Source organism: Cylas formicarius, unplaced genomic scaffold (assembly GCF_029955315.1).
Source record: "Cylas formicarius isolate icCylForm1 unplaced genomic scaffold, icCylForm1.1 PGA_scaffold_5__7_contigs__length_24384050, whole genome shotgun sequence".
NCBI lineage: Eukaryota > Metazoa > Arthropoda > Insecta > Coleoptera > Brentidae > Cylas > Cylas formicarius.
The window spans coordinates 22,682,954-22,703,484 of NW_026844341.1; the positions used below are offsets into that span (position 1 = coordinate 22,682,954).

The 20,531-nt window shown below is 37.6% G+C and overlaps 2 protein-coding genes across 2 annotated transcripts; both read left to right on the forward strand.

Annotated features, from left to right (window-relative positions):
- The first annotated feature begins 1,037 nt into the window (after positions 1-1,037).
- Positions 1,038-2,060, forward strand: LOC132702471 (trypsin-5-like). The gene is made up of 4 exons (XM_060671100.1): positions 1,038-1,123; positions 1,234-1,399; positions 1,449-1,783; positions 1,835-2,060. The coding sequence occupies exons 1-4, from the start codon at positions 1,069-1,071 to the stop codon at positions 2,050-2,052; spliced, it is 774 nt and encodes a 257-aa protein (XP_060527083.1). The 5' UTR covers positions 1,038-1,068; the 3' UTR covers positions 2,053-2,060.
- Positions 2,061-8,243: 6,183 nt separating this feature from the next.
- LOC132702630 (transmembrane protease serine 9-like) lies at positions 8,244-20,318 on the forward strand. The gene is made up of 9 exons (XM_060671397.1): positions 8,244-8,368; positions 8,439-8,604; positions 8,658-9,001; positions 9,051-9,251; positions 12,348-12,432; positions 17,700-17,824; positions 17,900-18,065; positions 18,119-18,462; positions 19,726-20,318. The coding sequence occupies exons 1-9, from the start codon at positions 8,314-8,316 to the stop codon at positions 19,941-19,943; spliced, it is 1,704 nt and encodes a 567-aa protein (XP_060527380.1). The 5' UTR covers positions 8,244-8,313; the 3' UTR covers positions 19,944-20,318.
- The last annotated feature ends 213 nt before the right edge of the window (positions 20,319-20,531 follow it).

Here is a 20,531-nt window from a genome sequence, read left to right on the forward strand (position 1 = left end):
AAGTTTTAATACGTATATATTAAAATCATCAGTGATAATAAGATTTTTTTCATAATCAGTTCATTATTAAAGAAAATGTTCCTTTTTTTGCAGGGATTTCAATTTTCTCTCAGCTTTAAGACTGTACTCACTATTAGCTATGGTTATCATATTTGTTTTTTTTTTAAGTTCTAGGACCGCCAATTTTCCTAATGCCGTACCTCGTTGCTCCTTACTGGGACACCCGGTAAATAATTTTAATATAATTTGGAATTTCAGAGTCTTTCATCAGCGCAATACGCACCTGGAGGTTAGGGTATCTGTACCTACGATAGCGGCGCGCCTCTGGTCACCAACGGGACCATCTTGGGCGTGGGAGAATTCACCGAATCGTGCGGCAACCTAGTCGGAACTCCCGGGAGTGCTTTCGCCAATGTCACCCTTTCCAGGGATTGGATAGCAAGTGTTACCGGACTGTAGAACACACCAAATTGACCAGAAATTGACAGAAGAACAGAAGCAACAAAAATAAACATACAATTTTTTCATTCCGTATCTCGAAAACGAAATATTTTAAATCACAGGTTTATGTAAACTTTCTACCTAAAAACTACTCGACGAATTAAATAACTTCTTTTATACACGCTAATCTTCTTATTAAATTTTTAAGCCCTTTCCAATTGGAAATTCCCCTTGTCTTGTAATATTTGAATCCTTTCGCCGTTCAGATTTAAAAGCATGTAGCAACTCAAGATACCAATTGCATATTTCTTATTATATTTTGCACCATCTGTAAAATAACTTCGTAACCCCGTTTGAAATCTCGTCCGACCTTTTCCAATTGGAAATAGATGCATATTCTTTAAACAAATGACGATTTGAAAAATTGGCATGACGAACAAAACTTCTACTAACGAGGAGTTCAAAACAAAAAAAAAGTTGGCGAGATAACTTCGAAAACAGAATCGTATCTTGGATAAATATTCTCAAGTGCCGGCATCCTTTAGATAAGTGTCCAGTATCGACCTTGCTATGCCTATATAAGAATATGGCATACATTTTCTAGTCCTATTGGTGAATTATTCTGCCATGACCACCGTACTGACCGCCTTCGTCGTTTGCCTAGCGGCTTCCCTAATTCAAGGTAAGATTTAGACTCCACGTAACGATTTGCGTCACCAACTGGGTTTCTACTCATTGCCTCACACGGGAAAGCTTGTAGCTCGAGGCTGTAATTCCTTCGTATATTTTCAGGGGTTCCGCACGGTTCCAAACCGGGACTGAGAATCTTCGGGGGTGAAGATGCCGACATCCAGGACTATCCCTACCAGGCAGCGCTCTTCAGAGACGACGAACTCGTTTGTCAGGGTTCGATCGTCGCACCCAGCTATGTACTCACCGCCGGTCACTGCTTCTACGAGTAAGTAACCACACCACTTCGACTTCCCCCAAACCTATGACGTTTGTAGCGTCGAGGGCAATCCCGCCGAAGGCAACTATTCCCTTCGCGTAGGAAGCAGTCAGCTCTCGGCTGGTCAGGTAGTGGCGATCTCTGAAGTTATATTCAACGAACCTTACCAGACGTTACTCAACGATTTGGCGTTGCTGAAGCTAGAGAGTCCTCTCGAGTACGGACCATCTGTTCAAGCCGTTCGATTACCCGAAAAAGACCGAGAGCTGAGAAGCGACGAGCCGGCCGTAGCAACCGGCTGGGGTTCCACCATCGTTTATCCAGAGGCGTCAGAGCAGTTGCAGCAGGTCGAGCTTAACGTCGTCCTCTACGCAGACTGCAAATCGAAATACGGCAAGTGCTGAATATTTTTTTCAGACAATCGGTTTTAATTTAAAATCGTAGGCGTTCTTCTCGGCAAGAAATCATTCTGCGCCCAGTACGCCCCTGGAGGTAAAGGTATCTGCGCCTATGACAGCGGCGCGCCTCTGGTCGCCAACGGGACACTGATTGGGGTTGGAGAGATCAGCTTGGAATGCGGTAACTTCGTCGGACTGCCCGGGGGTGCTTTTGCCAATGTCGCCCTCTACAGCGACTGGATAGCGAGCGTTAGCGGGTTGTAGATGGAATAAAATCCTCTAAACTCATTGGGTAGTTTTATTTAAACCCGTCGATAATGCTAGAGGGCATCTCTTTTTAGAATACATCCCCAATTTCGGTGAATCTATATGATTCATGACATGACTTTTATTTTTATATCCAGAACAAGCAAACAATACATGTATATGGCCAAAAAGTTAATAGATATGTATAACTAACTAGTTAGCATCTTCTATCCGACAGAAGGAAATGTTGCCTTCGAAGGAACTTTTTTACGGATAGGCTTACAATGCTCTGGATAACCTGCACACACTATTACTCTAACTACCTTCTTTTGAAGTTTAAAAGTCCGATCAGCTGCAGAAAAGTTACCTCCCCAGGACAACTCCGTAGGTTAGGTGTGATAGTAAGTCATCGTTAATGTTTCATGAACTACAAAAATAATACATGACAGCTTCTTACACAACGAGTTGACATGCTGATCCCAGCCGAAACTATCATCTATTGTGATCCTCAAAAGTTCCACACTAACACCCATCACCAAGATGTTATTTCTTGGGAACACCAGGTGTTGCGTTTTATCTGCATCTAATTTAAGAGCATTGTTAGGGAACGATAACTCAGCCCCATCTTCCACTTGTTTCATTTGCTCTATTAAATCTTGCGTGTTTTGGTCAGAGCTAATAATCGACGTATCGTCTGCATGAAAAATGCATTTATTGAAGAACAAGAAAGTTGCTGAAACAAGGGGTATTTTGTTCAGATACGTATCTCTGGTCCGACTGAAGAATGCTAGTAAAAAATGAATTGAGTTCATCTGCAGGAATATCACTGAAGTGATCTTCTCTTTGACAGCGATTTCTCTCATAATTAATGATTTTCCATGCATCTCTAATTCTAGTATCTGATGTACTAATATACTTAGTATTTTTAATAAATTTCCTATATTTATTTTGAAAAGACCTATAAACAGTTCTCTATTCTCATTGTTTGCTACAGCTATGTCGATATTTCTGAGGTCACTAAATTTGAAAAAAAAATTAACAATAGCAACATGCGGAGATTACCTATCTCCCACATATTATTCCCGTCTCCGATAGTGCGATAGATATGATAGACTGTTTCAAGTGCTATCATCCGGTCGATACGCGGATAATATCGATCCCCTTCGTTCATCATCAGCTGCGTGGGCGACTTGATAGTTTACTATTATGATTGGCAATCATATTGCTGCTAGACATATAGAGGCCCTCCTTATGACAGTATAGGAACTCGTAAAGCAACTACGTAAACATTTTTTGATAAGGTAAAAAGTATAAAAATGTCATTCTGCCTAAAAAGTAAAAAACTTGATCTTTTGGAAAAACTGCAAATCACCAAAACCAAAAAGAGTCCTATCTTTGATTGCGACAACGAATTTTTTATTTTGAGCCGACATTAATTTTTAATAATATAAACTGCAGGTCCGTTGGGACTATTTTTAGTTGGTTGTAGATCGAATAAAATACTATAAACAGCTTTGGTAATTCTATTTGAATTCCTGGATAACGATGAATAGAATATCCACTTGAGATATATATACCACCTGGGTCACTGAAAAACTAAAGAAATAATTATGTAATTAGAAATCTTCACTATTTATATTAATTTACAAACAATATCCTAGGAGTTAAATTTGTTTTTATTTATCAAAGATTCATTTGTTGTTTGTTTGTTGTTAATATTTTATTGAAGATACGAAAATTATAGTGGAGGCTTTCAGAATAAATATTTGTTTAATGAACATTTTGTTGAAGTTATATAATAAAAAAAAATAAAATCGACATTAGCAACATGCCGCGATAACATATCACCGGGAAATCAATAAGAATAGACGGTTTCAAGGCCACTATACTGTCGATGGATATATATTAATGATCCCAGCATAATCAAATATATTAAATTATTTGCCAATAGCTTTCAATTATTCAAACCACTACAATCTTCTTTAGCTGGTGAAATTTTCTCAGAATAACTAACGCGTAGGGATAACAAAAGCGATCTTTAGATTAGTATCTACCTAAATATCAAATATAAAATTCCCCACCGGCCCCGTTTGTCATTCGCTTAGCATCTTACCTAATCCAGCGGGCTGTACATGTGGATGTATTCAGAAAAAGAAAAGCTCAAAACTAGAAATGACAGAAACAATTACTTAGCTGACATTATAAAAATTGTTTTAGCTTTAAAAATGTCAGCTAAGTAATTGTTTCTCTCATTTCTAGTTCTGAGCTTTTATTTTTCTGAATACATCCACATCATTACAACATTTTATTGCTCTGAAAAACTACGGTTAGCGCTGTAAAGCATTTAAGTTTATATGGCTCATTTCTAAAGCAATTTTTTTAAATTTTGTAAATGTTACGAAAATATCAACCCCGTTTTCGATAATATCATAGATTGCTTCAAGCAGCAACATCCTTTCGATAGCAATCTCCATCTACGATAACCATAACTTATTATTATCTATACGACTATTGATGGCAAATACACTTGCTTGCGTCACTTATCTAACACGCGTAGAGGCTGCCCTAATTCAAGGTAACTTTCAAATGCACCAGATGTCCACGAATAAAAATTTCTAACTTGTTTCGGTAGTTTCATTTAATATCGTGCATATCACCATAGCACATTTCTCAGCTCCTACGAGCCTGATAAATATAGATGGATTCTCAGATCGTCATATCTTCCTTTAGTTCTCCACCTACACTAAAAATGTATTACTCTTTTTCTCTCAGTTAGACCAGCTTTGTACTGACATTTTAGCTACCTCTTTCCGAATTACGCTTATAGTACTATCACTAAATTTTGGTGCAGTGTTATTTGTTCTTATACGTTCTTTCAAACAATGATACGGAGGTAATCTCAAGATTTCAAGTCCGTTTTGTTATGCTATCGAATGGCGAATATAATCTATAGCCTTGCTTACAAATCGAAGACACAAAAATACAAGGAAAAGAATGTTGTTACCTGTAAGGTAAATAGAGTATAAGTTTGAATTATTCAGTAAAAACAGCCTCGCCGTGTCAAAGCTCGAGAATCACGTACATTAAAACGTACTTACTGAATCACATTCAAATACCTCCGTAATATACTGATGTTAAAATAAACGCAACAAACTACCCCGCAGCATATTCGTCACGGTTCACCTCAGGCAAGACCTACTCAATGCAGTTTTATCTGCTGTCAAGCTACTGTAAAATACTTAAAACGTCAGTAGGGAAACTATAGATATTGCCCTGAAATTATTTGGTAAATTAGGTTGTCCCTTTTTAAATATCGATACAACTTCAAATATTCAGGGAAAAATCGCTACTCGATGCATCTCTTGAAAAGGTAACTAAGGAGTGTCAATATAAATTCGATAAGGTCTTTAAGAATAATACTGTTAATTTCATAATATCAATCAATCAAACACACTGCAACACAACTCAAGACATCCCCCTAAGCAAACCCATGTAGAAGGAAAGTTGCTGATTCAAAAGCTACATCTCTGTACCTCTGGTCTGACTTCTCTTTTATAGCTATTTCTTTCATAATTAATGATATTCCATGCATCTCTAATTCTGGTACGTATATATAAATAGTATTTTTTTATAAATTTCCTATATTTATTTTGAAAATACGTTTTCTGTTGTGGTTGTTTGCTACAGTCGGCTATTGTTTGATAGGATCGGACTCATTTTTTTTAAGAGAGACATATTGTACTGTTTGAGCAGATTGTACATCGCTTAGAATAATTTAAACCCCAGTTTAGTGGCATCTCCGCTTTAAATATATAGCCTTTTCAATTAATCTATAATGTATCGCAAAAGAGAAAAGAGTAGATATAAAATTTAGTACTGAAAAACTGAAAAAACAAAGATCAGACTGCTTGGGCTATCACAAAGGTTCACTACCAGCCAGGTGGATACGGCAGCAGCATTCATTCATTCATTTATAAATAATATCTTAGGAGTCGAGTTAGTTCTTATTTATCATTTGTGAATTATAGATACGGGAATTGTATTGAAAGCCTTTCAGAAAAACATTAACATTTTGAGACCCACATGGTTCATAATTATATGATTAATGCGGATCTTGTTAAGGTCACGAAAATTGAAAAAAAAACATTAACAATACCGAGATAACAATCATTCCCGTCTCGGATAATGCGATAAATATGATAGACCGTTTCAAGTGCAATCATCCTGTCGATAGGCAAATATTAGCGACCCTCTTCGTTCATCATCAGCTGCGTGGGCGACTTGATAGTTTGCGTTTATGATTTGCAATTATTCAAGTCGCTTCTGCAAAAGGAAACAAAGATGGATTTTTTCGTTCGATCGTTCGCATTGGTGAGATCTTCTTATCTTCCTATTACTACTAGACGAAATTGCTGTGCAAATTCATCAACTAGCTACATCCTTTGGATCAGTATCAACAATATAAACACATGTATCTTCGTATGTCTATTTATTGCAAACATTTTCCTGGAGCTGTTCAATATTATCACGTAATGAGTTCCCTACTGGCCCTTTTTATTGTTTGCATAGCAGCATCCCAAGCCCAGGGTAGGTTTAACACTCCCAACAATACGCAATTGTTTCATCTAAAATGCATCGCTAACCAGTCCAGTTTCTGCTTAATGACTATAATTCCTTTTTTAAGTATTAGGGGTTCCGTACGGCTCCAAACCGATACCCAGAAACGTACCCTACCCGGCAGCGCTGTTTTTGTCAAGGTTACACGGTTGGGCCTAGTTAAATGGTCACTGCCAATCACTGCTTCTACACCAATTGAATTTGCTGTAAGTCTGCTCTACTAAGCAGCTGATTCGCGCGCGTAGGAAGCAGCCAACTGTCGTCTGGAGAACAGGTAGTGCCGGTCGCTCAAGGAAATAAGTTACTTTTTCTCGTTTTTAAATCGGTCTTAAATTAGAATTTTAGAAGCTATAATTAGCTTCTTCTTCGTTCTCATAGCCGTCGGAATGTAGCAACGTCATCGGATAACCCGGAGGTGACTTTGCTAATGTCGCCCTTTACAGACACTGGATAGCAAGCGTTAGCGGGTTGTAGACGGAATAAAATCTTTTGAATCGAGCCGCGGATGATGTTTAGCTGCTTGATGCATTGTGCAAGACAAAAGCTTAGAAGTGCAACTTAGTACTGATGAGAAAATTACTTTTGAATTGACTGCATTTTCAGATTTGCAGCAGTGGAGAAATAGGTAAATGGTAAGAGAGAGAATTTCAAAACTGAACTTAAAACATTTCTTTGAAGTAATTTTTTTAAATTTTAATTTTTTTAAAATTAAATTAAACAAAATTTTCGGGTTATAAATAGTTTATGCTTAGCGTCTTTTGTAGGATCACAGATTATTTTAAGTAATAACATCCTGTCGATGACAATCTCCATCTTAGATAGACAACTTACATATAACAGTCCTTACTCCTTACGACGAATACATTAATTTTGGTCACTTACTAAGCTGCACCATGATGACCATCGCATCGATCATCTCCGTTGCTTGCTTAACGGTTTCCCTGGTTCAAGGTACTTTTTGAAATGCAGGATAAATAGACTCGTGCAATGGTGACCTGCAGACTACCAAATACTTGGCACTGTTTCTTCATTTAGAATAGTAGGAGGTCAAGATGCGGACATCCGGAACATCCATACCAGATCGCGGTGTTGCTGGACAGTGCATACGCATCCCGAGCATCTATCATCAGCACCGGTTGGGTAATCGGCGTCTATCACTGCTTGTACGAGTACGTATGCCCACGACTGCCTTCTTTTGACTTTAACTTCGGCCCATTTGCAGAATAGATGGCACCCGCCTCCAAGGCAACTGGTCGAGCCGAGTAGGAAGCAGCCAACCCTCGTCTGGGGGTCAGCTGGTGCCCTTGTCTGAAGAGTTGAGCGAGAGAAGAAAAAAAAAATCACAAAAACAAAATTATTCAAAAAGCGAATTTCAAATATTCCTTTGAAGTAATTTTTTTCAAAATCAACTAGGTAAATGGCTGACATTGTTAAACTCCCAACAAAATAAGTACTTCTGAAATTTTTTGGTCACCAATAATAAATTTTTCACGTGTTTGTTTTATATGGGTAAATGATTTTTTTTAAAGCACTACCAGCTATCAACAACTGCGGTTTCGATAATATCACAGATTATTTCAAGGACCAACATCCGTTGGATGACAATCTTACGCTATTTACGACGAACACATTAGGTTTGGTCACTGATTAGGCCGCACCACGATGGCCGTCGCATTGATCATCTCCGTTACTTGCTTAACGGCTACCCTAGTTCAAGGTACGTTTAAAATGCAGGAGCAATGGTCATGTGTAGACAACCAAATATGTGGCGTTTTTTCGTATATCAGGTGTACCACATGGTTCCAAGCCGGCGCCCAGAATCGTAGGAGGTCAAGATGCCGACATCCAGGACTATCCGTACCAGGCCGCGGTCTTGCTGGACGGTGAATACGCATGCCAAGCATCCATCATCAGTACCAGCTGGGTAATCGGCGTCTCTCACTGCTTCTACGAGTGCGTATCCCCACTACTGACTTCCTCTGACATTAATTTCGGGTCATTCGCAGCACCGATGGCACTCGTCTCCAAGGCAACTGGTCTGTTCGAGTAGGAAGCAGCCAACCCTCGTCCGGAGGTCAAATAGTGCCGTTGTCTGAAGTAAACTTCTACGACCCGTACGAGAAGTTCCTCAACGACTTGGCATTGCTTAAATTAGACAACCCTCTTGAGTACGGACCGTCCATCCAGGCCGTCAAACTACCGGAAAAAGACCGAGAGTTGAAAAGCGACGAACCGGCAGTAGCTACCGGCTGGGGTTCCACTGCGGACTATTCCTTTCAATTAGCAGACCAGTTGCAGCAGGTCACGTTCAATATTGTGCTCACCGAAGACTGCCAAAGTAGCTACGGAAGTGAGTTCGTTTGCTTAGATTTAAAATCACCATTAATTTGAAATTTCAGACGATTTAGTCAGCGACACGATGTTTTGCGCCCAGTCCGCAGGTAAAGGTCTCTGCTCCGACGACGGCGGCGCACCTTTGGTCTCCAACGGGACCCTCCTGGGAGTCGGAGAGTTCAGTTTGGCATGCGGTCAGGTCGTCGGACTGCCTGGTGGTGCTTTTGCCAACGTCGCCCTGTACAGGGACTGGATAGGAAGCGTCAGCGGGTTGTAGATTAAATAAAATTTTCTAAGCTGTTCCGGTGGGTTTATTTAATAGCGCACATATCACCATGCGACATGCCTCAACTCATATGACAGTGAGTCCGTGATGGATACAACAATGTACGTGAACAGAGCGATCGTAATTGGAGTTCTTTAACAGGAAAAACTTATTTCTGAACTAGATAGAGCGGACGAATGTCATATATGTTAACTTAAGAGATGGAGTAAGGGTTTCAACCCTATACGGAATAAAACTCTCCCCAAAAACCAAAGCACTGTTCTATTTGACCACCTATTACAGCATTGCCTTTCGGCTCTTCGGTCTATATCGTACTGGCGTTCGTTCTTGCGTAGCTGGAACGACATGCCGCTCGTCCGTCCTGACTCAGCATACGTGACTCTTGGCCGCCATAGAAAACATATCGCTAACATATATATCAGTCATAGAAATTAATTTGTGAAATCGAAGAAAAAAATACTTTTTTTAATCAAATAACTTTATTTTAGTTTAAAATATATTTTTATAACTAATAAACTTTTGAATAATATTAATAAACTTATACAAAATATTCCTAAATCAAAATATAAAACTCAATATAAAAAAAAAGCCTGAAGTATTTGTTAGAATTATTGCCTAAAAACAGAATCTATCTCAAGAGATTTTCAGAGTATCCATTATAAAACAAGTTATATCAGTCAGCAAATCCCCGTGCGGTTTAACTTCAAAAACATTAAAACGCAGTACGTTGCGCCTACTATGTTGCTCCAAATTGTCAAGCCTCTCTACGCAGTTTTTGGGAAAATTTGTTATCAAGAGAGGCACACTTCGAATCGATTTTTGTTTCGAGTTTTCAACGTGCTTATTGCATCTTTTTAACTATACAAAATGGAAGGTGCTGATCATCATATGGTACACTGCGAATTGAAGATACCTAAATCTAAACCAAAAGCATTTTTAAAAATCTACAGGGATTTTTCCAATTGTTGTTACGAACATTTTCTATATGATTTAAACAATATTAATTGGGATAAATTATTCGAACTAACTGACGTGGATAAAATGGTGGAGTTTTTTAATACCAACTTACTGGGAGTGTTCAGCTTGCATGCTCCTTTAAAAACTGCGAAGATAACAAAACCGCCAGCTCCTTGGCTCACGGAAAACTTAAAAATAATGATAAAGTTGAAACATAAAGCGCTGTACAAATATAAGAAACAGAAAACCGAACAATCCTGGATGGAATACAAGAAGTTGAGAAATCTTGTAAATGTGGCTGTTAAGTCGGAGAAAAAGGCTTTCGTACAACACAAGTTTCTTACGGATCCAAAAAACTTCTGGAGTGTACTTAGGTATGTTAATGTGTATTCCGGACCTCAATCAAAACTTTCATTTTCAACTGTTTACTCTAACGAAGTAGGAATAATAATACAACAAATTAGAACTCACTTCGTGGGGTCTGATGAGATTGATAGGAAGATGATATTATACGTAATATCCCAACTTTTGCCCCATATTACGTATATTATTAATAAGTGCTTGTCTATTAACATTCCTGCCCCTAAAACATCTCAACCGCGTGATGTTTCTCATTTCCGACCTATTGGCATTCTCCCTACTATATCTAAAGTGCTAAAAAAAGTTGTTGAGAAGCAGCACATTATGGTACAAATACGGCTCTTTTAAAAGTTTGTGAATATATATTTCGGGAAAATGATGTAGGCCTGAATACCTGCTTAATATTGCTTGATTATACCAAAGCGTTTGACACCCTTGGACCACCGCCTGCTCTTTGCTAAACTGTGGGGGCTGGTGTGTTGCAGTTTTTCAAAAGTTACTTTTCTGATCGGTGTCAAAGAGTATTCTTCAATAACAGCTAGGGCAGTATTTTATGTCCGATGCTGTTTTCCGTTTATACCTCCGACTTCTGTAAATTAATTAAGCATCCTCCCATCAGTACGGAGACGACACTCAAGTAATTTAATTACTCTCAAATTAATACCGCCGTTAATAATATAAGGAGTGACCTGCGTGCTCTCAGTGATATTTCTAGTAAGCACGGTCTGTTACTTAACGAAAATAAGACGCAACTCATAATTTTTGGTAAAGATAAAGGAGAAATAATTAGTCTAGACGGTGCCAAAATTTACTTAAATGACCTTCTCTTACGGCCGGTTGCCGAATGCAAAAATCTGGGACTGCATTTGGATAATAATCTGCGTTTTGAAGGTCACGTAGCTTCATTGATCCCGAAATCGTTTTACAAGCTTAGGATTCTTTACTGTAATAGAGATATTCTGGACACAGCAATTAAGTTAAAACTTACCCATTCCTTAATTCTCTCCTCAATTTCATACTGTATGGTAGTTTACTGGCCTGCCCTACTTCAAAAGGACAAGGCTAGTCTTCAGCGTCTTCAGAATGCCTGTCTCAGATTCTCATACAACATTCGTAAATTTGATCATACTAGCCTAGAGGATTCTCGCTGGCTAACATTAGAAGAACGTTTTAAGTCGCAGCTTTTAGTCTTAAATAAAAAAATAATATCTCTCCAACGTCCGACGCATCTTTCTGACAAACTTACTCGTGGATCAGATATTGATTCGGTTAATACTCGCCATAGGGGGCAGTTTACCGTTCCCAAACATATTTCAGCGCAGTTTCAGCGCAGTTTCACGTACAATGCCATCAAGGCTTAAAACAAACTCCCTCTCCAACTGAGATCAATCACCTCACTAACTTCATTCAAACAAAAACTTAAACTTAAACTTAAAATTGTGTATATGTATTTTTTTCTTGAATTTAATCTAGTAGTGTCTACCATTTTGAATGAAAGTCTATATAATTTATATGCTATATTTTATTTTATAGTGTCATATGCTCGTTTTATGGGGTTGCATCAGAGCAACTATGTTGGATGCCGCCCCTACAGTTATATATTTTTGTAAGATACACTATTGTTTAAGATATTTTCGCCATGTTGGGGATTACAATACCATCCCTATGCCAATTGCCACAATTTTAACCTTGAATCACAAAAATAATCCGCATCTTTCCTTATACTCTGGGAATGTCATTTATTTAAAGTACTTTTCAGAATGTCCCAGCGGGAGTCTGGGATCTGGCCGGGAGTTATTTACTCCAATCAGGCCCAATATGATTAGGATCGGACTTCACCTTAGGTAAGTTCGTTTGATCTATTGATTATATTTGGCATCATCTCTCTCTCTAACGATACCTGTAGATATTTAAAGCCTCCAACATTTTGAAAAGGAAAGCCCGGAAACAGAGCTTCCCTGCACCTAAGAGAGAAAGTGCAAAAATATTTATTAATAAATTATGAATTAAAATATTATTTCTATATGTTGCTTATCTAGTAATCCTACATTCAGCCTACATTTCATAATTATCGGAAATCATTATATCTAGTTATGTGTTCAGTGATGCTTGAGCAAAGGTGAACATTTTCGAACTGGATGACCAGCCTGCTGCTAAACGAATAGTTTCCAGCGAGACACCCTTGCGAAATGCTGCATTTTCATAATCCGTTTTATCCAACCATTTCTTCAAGCGTCTCAACTTTTTACGTAGCCTATACTCGTCCTCAGACGAGCTGCCATCGTCGTTGCTTCTTTTGGAATGTTTAACCATCTCCAAATTAACTAAAACACTTGGCACAAACAAGGAGAATGACATTCCCAGAGTATCAGGAAAGATGGGGAACATATAATTGTGGCAAATGGCATAGGGATGGGGTAACTACAGGTATTGGTAATTACGAGACCAGGCCAAATATAATCTTAAGTTACTGAATAGATTTAACGTTAAGCGGTTAGGCCACCCGTTCCACATCTATTTCTGTGGTTACCGAACGCTGCCGATTGTTCTTAGTTGCGCGGGCAGACGAGACGAGAGACATACGTCAACGACGAAGAACGTATTATTTTTGTGCTCTGCTTCTTTTGTAATTAAAAAGTAAAATAAATAAGTGTGAGCAATATACAGTCCATTTAATCAGTGTGCAGGCCATAAGCTCGACAGAACCTTCAAAATAAACACAATAACTTGAAATGATGAAAAATGTTCAAAAAAAGTGACTGGTCAATGACCGACCCCTTGAACCAGGATATTTTAGATGTGGCAAGTTGATTCTTCTCCATATTCTCCATCTGCTTTTGGTCCTGGTCGTAAATTTCGCATTTTGCTTTCAGCTGATACCCATGTCTTCAACTCCGTTTTGTAAGAGCTGGCTTCTATTTGCAAGTTAACTTGTAATTTTTTCTTTTACTTCTAACCCACTTTCCACTTCGTTGTTGCCGATGCCTCAGGTTTTTCGATATATAGTCGGTACGATTTGTGATGGCATAGTCGGTCATAAAATCAAGAAAGAAGGTGCCTCAGTATATTACCTGCTTCCACTCCTATACTAAGAATGGCAAAACCCACCCTTTTACCTTCAGTGTTCCGCATTTGCCTATTACGCCCCGGTGTCGTGTACTCGACAGAGATAGCACCAATTGCCGGATAAGTACAGTAGTTCTCACTACAAAGGTCGTGTTTAATTATTATTGATAATGCACGATTTCATTCTAGGCTTGTTGAAAGTGTACTAATTGCACCGACAAAAAAATGAAAAATTATCATGTGAGCAGTGAGCGGATTAGTTAACCAGACCAAAAATTAAAAAACAAATTTACCGTATGCTACAGACGAAATAATATTGCCTCCTAGCTCAGTGCAAAATATTCTTAATAAAAATATCGTAGTACCAAAGAAAATTGCGTCAGTTATATAACACGTCCAGAAAACATAATTAAAGGATTCACTCTCTCTTGCGACAATCAGACAGTGTACATAAAATATGAACAACAGTAATCTGGCGCCTTCACCATTTAATTGAATTAAGTTTATATATATATATATATATATATATATATATATATATATATATATATATATATATATATATATATATATATATATATATATATATATATATATATGTTGCCAACCTACCAAATACTTAACTTAATTAAATGGTGATGGCGCCAGATTACTGTTATTCATATTTTATGTACACTTCACAGGCTGGTTTTTCTTAATACCATAAGCAAAACGGGATATTTGTTCATCACAATAAATGAAATTGCCAAGAACCAAACAAAGAATCTGATGAAGTTTTTGTTAGTAGTGAGGATGTACCTATGGGGAGAGACCAATTTTAGTGCTCCATATGCATATGATTAACAATTGATATGAAATATGTATCTTTTTTGTAGAATTGAATGCATATCTTTTTTCATATTACTTTCGTTTTTTCCAAAGAATATAAATGAAAAGTGCAACTTAATTTACATTTTAGCACTAAATTTGAATATGAGCACAGTAATATGAAATAAAATAGTAATAATAATAATGCTAACAATAGCCTTATTACTCAACAGAAAACAATCTACTTACAGAACACCTTTAGTAACGTCAAAAAAAATATATATTTAGCAAATAAATTAACCAAATTTTCCAGCATTGATTTACCAATCGGTACACAATTAAGACAGTTCGCAATGGACACTGAGATTGTACAATACTAACGTGGACTAGACATCAAACGTATGGTTTATTAAAAGCAATTGCGCAATTCCACTACATTGGCCATTTGCATGGAAAAAAGCATATTTACAGAATAAATACTAAATACTAAAACTGAAAAAAAGGTTATGCATGAAAACTTGGATGTGAATGCGCTAAATAATTATTTTGCTACTTTTACCTTCTCGGACGTCACTCCCAAAGCCAAACTTCTGAATTATTATAATAGCAGCGTATTTGAAAATATGTACCAGGGTTTTGATTTAGAGCTGCTCGAAGAGGAGGATGAGCGATATGATTAACATAACGCTCATTTTGTTATGCTGCCATACGGTTGTCCCGTACATCACACACGTTCGACCATCATTCTTCTTAATTTCTCAAAAGTCTAATAGTAATAGTAAGAGAGCGGCAGAATACTGTCAGAGAAAAAATGAGGATTTCGGTAGGGATATAGCTGCGACAGTGTTCTAGCTGATGTAACGCACGATTTATTCAGAGCTGCTGATGAAAACAAAAGCTCGGTATTAATGTTACTAGATTTTAGTACGGTATTTGACATGCTCAATCATGAGCTTATGTTTGCTCTTTTGAAATTTACTGGTTTAAGTCATGTTTCACAAAATCCTTTAAAATCCTTTCTCTCTAATAGAACACAGCGAGTTATAATGGAGAACGTATGTTCACTATGGCTTGCAGTTTGTTTAAGAGTGCCGCAGTTGTTCTATAATGTTGCTACGGATCATCTACTTAAAATTAATCCCACTAAATCAACTGCTGTAATTTTCGGAAACGATGTTTAATTTGAAAATTAAAAAAAATCAGCTCTTGTTAACAATTACCGATACTCCCCTAAAATTTTATGTTTAAAGTAAAACTCTGGATTCATTCATGGATTCTAAACTTCTTTTCCGTCAGCATGTAACTGAAAAACAGATAAAAAGCTTATTTCAAGATCATTAAAAATAAGTCACCTTGCTATCTGTTGAAAATTTCTTTTAGAGCAAACGTCCATGGGTTTAATTTGCGTAATAATCACTGCCCCCAGCACAGAAAGGTACAATGTTGCTTCACTAGGTAACGCTCTGTACTGGTCTGTTGTTCATTTTTACGCAACTTTTCCTATTCTTCCCCTTTTATTCCTACCTTTTCCCTTTTTGTGCCCTCTTGGATATTTATCCTATATTTACCTACTATATAAGGCTTATTGCTATTGGAAACAACGATTTACCATTAATTCTTAAATATCATTTAGTTCACTGACGAAGCTGCATTCAGTTATGTGTCAGTGTGTGTCAGCGATGACATTGTAAATGTCTTCGCCGGTTTTCTTTAAATGTATAGGCAGCAACCTTTGCTGGAAGAGGTATCCTTGCAGTATAGAGAAAACACGTGGTGAATGCAAGATGGCGCTCCACCCCATCGACTGTAGAAAAGTATTTAAATCATGCATCGATGGATGGGTCCAACTTAATCCGATGGACTTCTTTTCTTGGGGGCACTTGAAGTCTTGCCATTTTTTCACTTTTTTAATTTGTAGCATAATTTTTTGAAAAATGCGGGCCTGCATGTTTCTGTAAATAACACTTATCGACAAGAGTATCAACCTTTGAGGATTTGTGCTTAAAGCAATCTGTTCTATTTTGCAATGTCAGATTGAATAACTAAAATAAAGTGCCAAAGTGCCCTCTGCGAATTTTGAATCTTTCGTCCAAATTTCCGAACTCAATTTCCGAACATCCTGTATACGACATCTACCTCACCTTGATTATCTAGAACTCTTGATGTATACTCTGTAAACTGTACTAGATTAGTAACCGTAGACCCGGACTTACAAAATCCATGCTGATCTAGTGAAATAATGTTCTCTACAGAGTTGAAAATATGATCATGCAGAACAACAACAAGATTGTGATTGATCTATAATCGATTACGTGACTTTTTTCCCCACTTTTATGAATAGAACAAACTATTGATTCCTTCTAATATGGCGGATAAATTCCAGAACAATGCGCTAGACTAGATATCACGAATGGAGGTTTAGAGAAAGCATCAATACAATCTTTGGTCAAAAAAGATGGAATTTTATTATTGTAAGCCGTGCGACTGGGACCCGGTGAAAGAAATACACCCTTTAAAAAAGTAGCGAACTCTTCCACGGAGGTTTGAAGATCGTCAAGATTATTGTCGTTGTAAACCACGATGCCAGTGATTCTGGTCAAATTATGTAAGACCAAAATGCAGGAGAACGATTGTATTCTTCCAAGCTGAGATTTTATCATACATTTTAAAATTTGAATGACAATAAGGTAAATCGTTACACGGTTTTTTGTAAGTGTTTGCGTTGTGTCTTATATTTTTTATCAACTCGTGTTGTCTACCACGTAGGATATTTGCGTGTATAATTTTTGAATTGAAGTACGTTTCAGTACAATTGGTTTGCTAAACGTGGCAATATACTTCGAAACAGGTCGACTGTGATTGGTCGATGCGAGTCACGTACCCTCCGAATTCTAATTCAAGCACTGGCGTAACATGGCAGCGTAAAAATTATATATCCCTTTATGTTGTGAGGTCCAGTTTAAAACTATTATTACATCCTCCAAAACACATTTTCCAAACATGAAATTTTACATTATTTTTTGATGGATTTGAATAGGAAGCATACTCCTAGGAATAATAAAACCTGTAACTTTTCGGTGTTATTTGTAAAGTCGAGAGATTTTATCGTGGAATCACCGTAGATAAAGAAAGAAAAAGAAAAACACGATTATTCGGAAGATAAGGAGAGCCTTTGTTCTCTAGATCGTAATCTTATCGATCAGTGCCAAAAATAATTTTTATTAGAAATATCCTTTAGACAAGTATCTAAGGCCTATATAAACCATGTTCCGGACATTTTCCTCATTCTGTTACTACATTATTCCACCATGAGAACTGCATTAACGGTGCTTGTCGTTTGCTTAGCGACTTCCCAAATTCATGGTAAGTTTATAAACCCGGTTGTAGACTCAGACTTCCCACACCAGTAGCCTAATACGTATCCCTAATTCATTACAGGCGTTCCGCTTGGTTCCAAGCCGGCACCTAGAATAGTGGGAGGTGCCGACGCCGACATCCAGTACTATCCGTATCTGGCTGCGGTATTACTAGACGGTGAATATGCATGCCAAGCATCCATCATCGACAATAGTTGGATAATCACGGCAGGTCACTGCTTCTACGAGTAAGTACTCTTACCAGTCACTGCCTCTGAGTCTAATATCGGTCAATTCACAGCAACGACGGTCATCGCCTCCGAGGCCAGTGGTCAGCCCGTGTAGGAAGTAGCCAGCCCACGTCCGGAGGCGAGGTGGTGCCGGTGTCAGAAGTACACATCTTCAGACCGTATCAGATGTTCAGCAACGACTTGGCACTGCTTAAATTAGAAATCCCTCTTGAGTACGGATCGTTCATTCACTCCGTCAAACTACCCGAAAACGACCAAGAGTTGATTAGCAACGAACCAGCAGCAGCTATTGGTTGGGGTTCTACCAGTGAATATGACACTGAATTATCAGACCAGTTGCAGTATGTCAAGCTTAATATTGTGCTTACCGAAGACTGTAAGAAGAGCGTAGGCAGTGAGTTCTTTTGCTTATGTTAAAAAAAAAGTTCAACTCGAATATATCATTGCCTCAATTAAAGCCATTATTGCAAACATTACGGCAAATTTTGCTGGTGTTGATTGTGTACCTGCTAGAATGACCCTCCATATTACCGCGCCATACGTTACACATATTATATCATTTTCCTAGTATTTGGAAGTTGGCTTTGATCACACCATTGGCAAAAAATAACAATGTCAGCCAATTCTCAGATCTTCGTCCAATCAATATTCTTTCAACCTTATCTACGTTATTTCTAATCATATTGTCACTAACAGTCAATCTGGATTTAGTAAAAGTTTTAGTACTATTAGTCTACTTTTATCAACATCAACAATCACATCATTAGTCTTGCGACTGCACTTATATATTTAGATTACTCTAAAGCCTTTGATCAGCTTGACCATAAACTTATTTGTGCAAAATTGAGCTATTACAGCTTCGATTTTTTTAAAACTACTTAGCTAACAGATATCAGAGAGTTACCCTTGGCAATGTAAGTTCTGAATTTCTCCCTGTTTCATCAGGTGTACCGCAGGGTTCTGTCCTTGGACCGATATTATTCTTAATTTATATTTCTGATATTTATACATCCATCGAAGATTTGAATTTGCATTCATTTGTTGAGGACACCCAGCTATTTCGATCCTTCGATCCTAAATTATTTGATATTGTTTCAATTGCTTCAACAGCTGTTGCAGATTTATTTTCGTAAAATTTGCGCGAATTTGATAGGATTTCCCACAAAATCTAGGAACTTAGCCGGCCAAAAATTGACAGTACTTTCAAATACTTTTTAGCGTCGATGGTTTGTGGCTCTAAGGCACCCCTACAGACTCTCACTGCCACGATATTCTTTATTTCCGTCCCGCAGATCATTTTCTTATAACGCTGTTGTAATTTTTCATAGTATACCCGATTCAGTAAAATTTTATTCAATTAAGTTCTTTAAAAAATATTTTAGGTCGAAACTTCTCAAATAATTTGATTTTCAATATTATTTTTTTTATTTTTACTTTAAATAATTTCCTATTGTTCCATATTACTATTACATCTATTATACTATATTTAATTTATCAATGTTATTATAACTTCCTATGTATTTTTAATTTTATACATTTTAAAGGTTAAGTGGAGTAGCATTCGCTAGACTTCACATCTTCTCTACTCTGTATTTGTATATAACAATATACAACCATAAAGGCAATTTATTATTATTATTATAATTTGGAATTTCAGAAGCCATAATCAGCGATACGATGTTTTGCGCCCAGTCCGCCGAAGGGGGTAAGGGGCTCTGCTCCCACGATACCGGCGCACCTTTGGTGGCCGACGGGACCCTCTTGGGCGTGGGAGAGTTCAGTGTGGAATGCGGAAACGTCATCGGTCTGCCCGGAGGTGTTTTTACCAACGTCGCCCTCTACAGAGACTGGATAGCCAGGGTCAGCGGGTTGTAGATTGAATAAAACTGTCTAAACTGGTTCGATGGTCTCATTAACTATCGCGCACACCATCCAGCTGCTAGATATACAATGTTAGGTTAAGTGGCTCGGAAAATATCGGTGAAAAACTAAAAATGGCGGATTTTGGTTTTCGCGAGTGAATCCAAAAGGGTTAAATGGACAGTAGTCAAAATGTGACATTGTTCAGAAGAGGACAACTTCTTAACAAGTCACATATCTTGGGCAAATACATCTCCAAATCATGCGGTGAGGCAATGATGACGCTCCTTTGTGACTGCATGTTAATATTGATCCTACGATAAAGTTTAAATTGGCAAAATTGGAGTATTGTTCTTAAAAAAAAATTCTATCTGTCAAATTTGGAGAGGTCGATATTTAAAAAAAAAATGAACACCCTGTATGTGATTACTTTTACACTTTTTCTCCTGATTTCCAATGTGTATGAGTTGTTACGGTTATTTTTGACAAATTTTGAAATATCGCGCATTTTATCTAATATTGAATGTAAGGAAGTCAATAACTACTGTTTGAAAATTAAATTAGCCACGAAAACCGAATTAGAGTTTATTTGCTGTACGATTT

What these genes read in the sequence shown, in the direction of transcription:
- LOC132702630 (XM_060671397.1), top strand. Translation starts at nt 8,314, where the DNA reads ATGGCCGTCGCATTGATCATCTCCGTTACTTGCTTAACGGCTACCCTA. An exon ending in AGGATCGGACTTCACCTTAG is followed by an intron (nt 12,433 to 17,699) that starts GTAAGTTCGTTT and finishes AATATCCTTTAG; the next exon opens with ACAAGTATCTAAGGCCTATA. An exon ending in CTGTAAGAAGAGCGTAGGCA is followed by an intron (nt 18,463 to 19,725) that starts GTGAGTTCTTTT and finishes TTGGAATTTCAG; the next exon opens with AAGCCATAATCAGCGATACG.
- LOC132702471 (XM_060671100.1), top strand. Translation starts at nt 1,069, where the DNA reads ATGACCACCGTACTGACCGCCTTCGTCGTTTGCCTAGCGGCTTCCCTA. An exon ending in AGCGGCTTCCCTAATTCAAG is followed by an intron (nt 1,124 to 1,233) that starts GTAAGATTTAGA and finishes GTATATTTTCAG; the next exon opens with GGGTTCCGCACGGTTCCAAA. An exon ending in GCCGGTCACTGCTTCTACGA is followed by an intron (nt 1,400 to 1,448) that starts GTAAGTAACCAC and finishes TGACGTTTGTAG; the next exon opens with CGTCGAGGGCAATCCCGCCG.